The sequence below is a fragment of the Acinonyx jubatus genome, chromosome X (assembly GCF_027475565.1).
Source record: "Acinonyx jubatus isolate Ajub_Pintada_27869175 chromosome X, VMU_Ajub_asm_v1.0, whole genome shotgun sequence".
Classification (NCBI taxonomy): domain Eukaryota; kingdom Metazoa; phylum Chordata; class Mammalia; order Carnivora; family Felidae; genus Acinonyx; species Acinonyx jubatus.
The window spans coordinates 57,204,019-57,211,126 of record NC_069389.1 but is presented as its reverse complement, the minus strand read 5'-3'; the positions used below and the strand labels follow the sequence as shown (position 1 = coordinate 57,211,126).

Below are 7,108 nucleotides of genomic sequence, written 5' to 3'. Positions count from 1 at the left end.
AGATATGTCTTGTAGCCAGTTGGCCATCTAGGACTGAAACTCAGGAGAAAGGATGAGGCTAGAGACAAAATTGTGAGGTTTGGGGAGTGGACGAAGCAGCCCAAAGGGAGTGGAGGAGGCCATGTTTTTTGCAGCGGCACTGTCCTGTCAAATGATCCCTACCCTTTGGTGCCTGCCTGCTTCAGCTCAAACCCTAGGAGGCGGGTTTAAGAGGCACTTACCAATGACTGAAATTTAGCGCAAAGACCCTGTGAATAATCCTAAATCTTGGCTCCCTCTTTCCCCTCAGCTCCTGTCATTTCCACAGCATCTTGGACTGACTTGACTAGCTTCCAGTAAGAATTTATCCTGCGGGTGGGCCAGGCCAGCTGCCATTCTTAGGAAACAGTTTCTGGCTCCCCCTGCTGGCAGAACTGGAGATGACTCACAGCTGGGCCGCTGAGCGGGAAAGCACCCTCCTCACCTCAAAAGAGAGGCTGAAGACATCTGCCCCAGTATTCTTCTCCAACTCCCCCCTCCACCCCACCAAATCCCACCCACTTTAGAACTCTTGCTGGAAATAGATGGATAAAAGCCTAATTAGGTGTCTGGGAATCACAGATTAAATTCTCCCTGTTTCCAAATTACATCTCTTCTGCCCTAAACTCACTCTTGGCCTCCTTGTCCACGAGGATTCCATTTGGTTATTTCTACCTATCTCCAAAAACACCCTCTTCCATTCTGAGTCCGCATGAGCAGCATTTTGCTGACACCCATTTGACCTCCCTCCTCCTCATATGCAGGAAAGCCATGGTCTGTGCTGGAAAGAGTACTGGGCTGGGAGTCAAGGAACCTAGGTTGAGTCCTGTTTCTGCCACTGATTCAGGGTGTAGCCTTAGACCAGTCACTTCCTTCTTTCCCAGTGGCAGTTCTCTCACCTGCGACTTTGGACTGGACTCCAAAAAACCCTTCCAACTCTAGCGTCCTAGGCTTTGCTCCAACCACCTTACCCTTTTCAGTTCTTCATGTGCATCAATCTCTCTCCTGCTTCAGGACCTTTGATCGTGCTCTTCCCTCTGCCTGAAATGCTTTTCCCTTCCCTTTTAATTTCTCCTTACCTTTCAGCTCTCAGCTCAGATGTTACTTCCTCAGAAAAACCTCTCCAGTCCCTTCAGACTGGGTCAGGTACCCCATCATATGCTCTCAGATTCCCTGGAACTCTCTTTCTGTGCCCTCATCATGGTTTGTGATTTTCCACATGCTTGCATGTTTATTATTTCAAGTCTTCCCCCAAATCCCCAAACTTCAAACTCTTTGATAGCAAGAACCGGTCTGTTTTGCTCACCACTGTATCCCAGCACCCAGATGTTTGCCTGGCCATCTTGTAAAGGCTCAACACGTATCAATTAAATACATGAAGAAGTAAATGGATGAATGAACACTTATCTTCACCTATCATCTGCTTTCTATATCTAACTAGCATAATGTCTAAGAGCAAAAAGTCAAAAGCCAGAATGCCTGGGTTTGGAGCCCAGCTTTACCACTCACAAGCTGTGTAAGCTGGTAGAAGTTATTCTTTCTGTGCCTCCGATTCCTTATCTATAAAGGGTGGATAATAATAGCATACTCTACCTAACAAGGTTGTTGTGAGGATGAAAAGACTTAATATATGTAAACTGTGTGGAACAAGGCTTGGCACTCAAGTACTATATTAGCAATAGCTATTGTTCTTAGCCTGCCTCATCCATCTCTCCATTTACCCATTCTGAGCTCCCCCACAAGGACTCATTATCTTATTTCCGGTCTTTGAGTACTGGTGACTCAGTGTTATTTGCAGATTAGATAGCAAAGGTTTTTTTTTTTTTTTAATTTTTATTATGGAAAATTTCGAACAGGCAGAGCAGAGAGAAGAACGATAATGAACCTCTGTAACAAGTTTCAACAATAATCAATATTTTGCCAGTCTATGTTCATCTTTCCCCCTCCTCATCTTTCTGCCTTCTGGAGTATTTTAATACAAACCCCAGATGTCATATAATTTTATCTGAAAACACTCCATTATGCATCTCTAGCAGATAAGGACTTTAAAAAATATAACAATACCATTAGCACACTTTAAAAATTAACAATAATTAGGGAAGGCTTTTGAAACTCCATTCCCCTGGGGGACGCTGGGGGAATGGGAGCCCTCACTCTGGGGGTAGACATGAAATGAGGAACAGTCAAGAGAATTAATATAAAGTACCGTGAACAGCCTCTGATACATAAATGGGATATAGTAATAACTGTTATTTTGATTCATTTCCATTTTCTCTACTTATCCACCCTAAATCCTCCCCAACCCCTCTCTTATTTCTGGTCTATGAGCCTGTGTTACCCTTTAGAAAGGAGGACTAGGAGTCCAGGGTGATGAGTTTCCTGGGTCACTTGCACCCCTCGGTGAGAGCTGGGACTCTGGAAGGCACTGAGAAGGGCCTGAAGGTAGTGACTGTGGGACTGAGGGGGAGGGAAAGAGAGCTAGAGGATTTAGTGGGTTTTAAATAAGGGGGAGTCCTGGGGCGCCTGAGTGGCTCAGTCGCTTAAGTGTGAGACTCTTAATTTCAGCTCAGGTCATGATGTCACAGTTTGTGAGTCCCAGCCCCACTTTGGGCTCTGTGCTGATGGTGCGGAACCTGCTTGGGATTCTCTCTCTCTCTCCCTCTGTCTTTGCCCTCTCTATCTCTCTTTCAAAATAAATAAATAAACTTCAACAAAAAAGAAGCCACAGTCCTATGGCTGTGTGAGAATGGTACTGAAAAAAATCCAATAACCTAAGGGCAAGCAAGCAGGAATCCTGGTCCTTTCTTCCCAATATTCAGAGCCTTTGGGGATCATTGAAAGCTAGGAAGCAGGGAGGCCAGAGTCTGGGTCCTGAGGGAGTTCCTTCTAGCTTTTCTCCACAGCCCACAGAAAGGCAGCTGCCTGAGATAGTAATCAGGGGTTTGCTTTGCTTCATTTTGAGTTCTCAACTGTTCCAAAGATATGTAAGAGATGATGGTAGATGCTGAGCCAAAGCACAACCGGAGATGGCCTGCCCTAGACTGGCGATGAAGATTTTTGTGCTCCCATCTCTTTTCTCCTTTCTATGAAATTCTCCCCAACCAGCCTTTCTCATCACACGCCTACTTTGGGTACCCAGAATGCCTGCGCACTCGACCCACCCCAATGCAAACTTGCCTCTAGGGAGAGAAGTGATTCAAACACTTCAACAGAGTAAGCAAGCTCTTTCAAAAACTGGCTTCCAACTACCTCATCTACCTCATTTCCCACTACTCTCCTTTCCGGCAATAGGCAGTGGACACAGTGAAGGAGCATGGATTTTCCATATAGACCTGGTATTAAATTCTGGCTCTGCTATTTCCCAGCTCTGGAACCTTAGGCAAAGTCACTTCATGTTCCCAGCCTCAGTTTTCGTATCTGAAAACGGGGATAGTAGTAGTATACTAAAAGCCCTCTTAACAGAAGGCTTAAAGCCATATGAAAATATGACCTAAAGTCATGTGAACTAGGAAAATATCCCATAGTTTCTTTTTAGAAGATCCCCTTTTGAACTAATGATCTATGGTATTTACAAAAAGCCTAAAATCCTCTGGACTTATGGTGGGCGTGACTGGGTCAATAGGTGAGTTTTCAAACACTGAATGTTAATCAGTGCCTTGAAGAATCACAATGTCCATGTTTTCATCGCTGTATGAACAAGGACAATTTTTGTTGGTCCACAACCTCTAACTGAGGATCATCCAAGCAACTGACTTAAACTCACTGGTTTCCTGCCCCAAGCTCTGAGCTCTGCCTTTGAAAATGATGGCATCCTAGTTGGAGCTTCTAAAGAAATGGTAACCATACGTTACAGCACTACTTTTTTTTTTTTTAAGCACTACTTATTTCTTAAATGAGAGCTTTGGCTTGGCTTTTGAAGACTCTTCCTCAATGTAAGTCTAAGTCACGGGGACCATGTCTCCCAGAGTGTTTGATTTCAAAGCATGCTCAATGCCAGGCAATGGCGAGCATGGAATGAAGGATATTTGGGGGGAACAGGCTATGGAGAAGGTCTCTAGCGGCCACTAAAGTGACCGAGATCATATCAGGCATTTTACTTCACTCACGAGGATAGCTAGCACACGCACACGCACGAAAGTGCTGAAGCACTGCTTGCACCGAACCGAAAATGGGAGAGAGGAGAGGACACAACGCTCTCCCTCTCCGTTGGGCCTGGGACCGCCTCTTAGCTCCAGCGCGTATAGGCGCTGGCGCGCGGGCGGGCTCCGGCGGTGGCGCGGAAGGGGGCGCTGCCGATTGGCCAGCCGCGAGGCCGACTGTTGGCCTTGCCCCGCCTTCCGGCGCACCACGCATGCGCCGGGCGGGAGCGAGCGAAATTTGATCGCCCGCTGAGATACCTGGAGCCCGAGTTGGGGGTCATGGAGGCGTCCAGAGGGTCTGCGGAAGCCGCGGCCTTAAGCCCGGAACAGGCTGCCCGTTACCTGAGGTATGTCTGGGCCGCTGGGGGGGTCTAGCTCGCAGGCTCTGGCCGGCAGTGGGGGTGGGAAGCCCTCGGACCCTCCCGGGGGGCCAGAATGCTGAGGCCCTTGTGAGACGCGCCCTTGCGTTCTCGGAGTAGGGCGTGGGAATCTGCTCAGATTTCTAAAACCTGGGGAACCTCCCGATGCCCCCTTCTTTGGTCAGATAGCTCTCCAGTGCGAACTCCTTAAAAGTCAGAACTTCCACTGATCAAGCCTTTCTTGAGTCTTGCCAGTCTACCAAACACCAGGCCTAGGGGATACAGAGAGGAGTGAAACACTAACCTTGCCCCCTCAATACTGCTTATATTTTGGTAGTGGAAAGGGGTAGGTAAACCAATAATCGCTATAATGTTTGATGAGTGCTGAAAGAGGTATAATGTGCAAGACATAGTATGGGCATAGAGGATGAGATTGGTCAACTACAAGGGCCGGCCTCACAGAAGGAGATGTTTGTGTTCAATGAGTAAGCGTTCATCTTATGGCTAAGGGTGGGGGACATGGTGATGTGAGGATGAGATTTAAACTTTTTAAAAAAAGCTGTGATAAAATAGAAACAATGTAACTTAACCATTCTTAAGTATACAGTTCAGTGGTGTTAATAACATTAATAACATTAATACTGTTGTTAAAGCAGCACCACCTTCCACCTCCAGAACTCTTCAGCTTGCAAAGCCAAAATTTCCTATTAAAGAACTCCTTCCTCCCATCTCCCCCAGCCCCTGGCAGCCATCATTCTACTATCTGCCCTGGTGCATTTAACTCTAGGAGCCTCATACAAGTGGCATCATACAGTATTTGTCTTTATGTGATGGGTTTATTTCACGGAGCATACTTTCATCAAAGTTCATCAGTATTGTGTCGTTACAGGATTTCCTTCCTTTTTAGGAGGGGATAATATTCCATCATGTGCACATACCACATTTTGTTTATCCATGTATCTGTTGATGGACACTTGGGTTGCTTTCATCTCTTGACTATTGTGAACAGAGCTGGCTTTGAACATGGGTGTGCAAATCTCTCTTTGAGATCCTGCTTTCAATTCTTTTGGCTATCTAGCCAGAGGTGGGATTGCTGGATCACAGGGTAATTCTATTATTAATTTTTTGAGGAACTGCCATACGGTCTTTTACTGCAGCTGCATCATTTTACCTTCCCTCCAGCGGTGTACAAGGGTTACATTGTCTCCATATTCTCACCACCACTTGTTATTTTCTGGTTTTGTTGTGATGGTTGTTACTAGCCATCCTAATGATAATGAAGTGGTTGGGATTTTGATTTGCATTTCTCTAATGATTAGTGATGTTGAGCATCTTTTCATAGGCTTATTGGCCATTTGTATATCTTCTTTGGAGGAATGTCCATTCAACTCCTTTGCCCATTTTTTAGTCAGGTGGGTTGTTTTATCTTCACGTATTTTGGGTATTAACTCCTTATCAAATATGATTTGCAGATCTTTTCTCGCATTCTGTAGGTTGCCTTTTCACTCTGTTGGTAGTGTCCTTTGATGCACAGAAGTTTTAAATTTTGATGTTTTACAAACAAATAAATTGGGCCAGTGTAGTAGTTCTGTCTTCCTTTCAAAAAAAAGTGTTTTAAGGCTGTTAAAAGCTAAAAGGTCTTACTGAGGAGTAAAATCACATCTTTAGGCTAAGTTACATGACGTCTTTAAGGAAGATTTGGGAAAACAGGGAGCAGTGTGGTGTGGTAGAGTACTAGCTTTGGAGTTGGGCCGTTTGGGGTTTAAAATATGGCTCTGCCGTCTGCTAGCTGGGAAACCTTAAGTAAGTCATTTGACTGTTCTGAGCCTCAATGTTTTCATCTGAAAAATGGGGATAGGAAGGCTTAAGCTATTTAACCCCTTCCCCTCCTTTCCCTGAGCAAGCAAAAATGCCTGGATTTCCCCAACACTGCCTCTTACACAGGCACCTGTCTCTTCCTTGCTCTCAGGTGCTCTTTCCTGAACATTCCCAAACTCCCCTGCTCCCTTCAACGCTCAGCCCTTCTTTCACAGTCAGCATCTTCTGCCCTCACAGTCCCCTGCCTCTCATGACCCCTCAACTCACAATCTTTTTTATTTCTCCTAATCTTTCTCTGTCTCTCCCGTCCTCTTCCAAATCCAACCTACACCAAAGCCCCCTTGCACAAAGCATCACCTTCTCTGCCTTCTTCAGTGCTGCTAGTCCTCCTTGGCACACTCTGCTCACACATATCTGCCTTTCTTCCTCCCTCTCTCCTCTCTCTCCTCTTGCTGTCCCACCTTCTTCATCTCTCTGCCCCTCCTGCCTAACAGCTGAAAGAAAACTTTGAAACTTGCTGTCATACACTCTCTGCACCCATGTTTTCTTTTTTCACACACATCTTCTGTCAGATGAAGTAACTCTGTCGCACGCTTTCGGTACCTGTCATGCTTACCCCCCAGCTCTTCTCTTGCCCACCGTCCTCCTCTCCCCCTTTCTGTCCTGTCTCTTCCTGTTCCCCATTATCTCTTCCTCTGTCACCCACCTTTGTCACTCACTCTCCCTCTCTGGCACTCATATTTTCTTGCTCCTTCTCCCATTCTCTGTCACCCA

General features: G+C 45.9%; 1 protein-coding gene across 2 annotated transcripts in view; it reads left to right on the top strand.

Annotated features, from left to right (window-relative positions):
- Positions 1-4,372: 4,372 nt before the first annotated feature.
- The window catches only part of ERCC6L (ERCC excision repair 6 like, spindle assembly checkpoint helicase), a 34,925-nt gene continuing 32,189 nt past the window's right edge, over positions 4,373-7,108 (top strand). For both annotated transcript variants that reach the window (XR_008290136.1, XM_027053574.2), the window contains exon 1: positions 4,373-4,504. Coding sequence is in view for 1 of the 2 variants with exons in the window: in XM_027053574.2 (XP_026909375.1) it covers positions 4,437-4,504 (68 nt within the window). In the remaining variant the exon portion in view is untranslated. The remainder of the gene's footprint in view (positions 4,505-7,108) is intronic.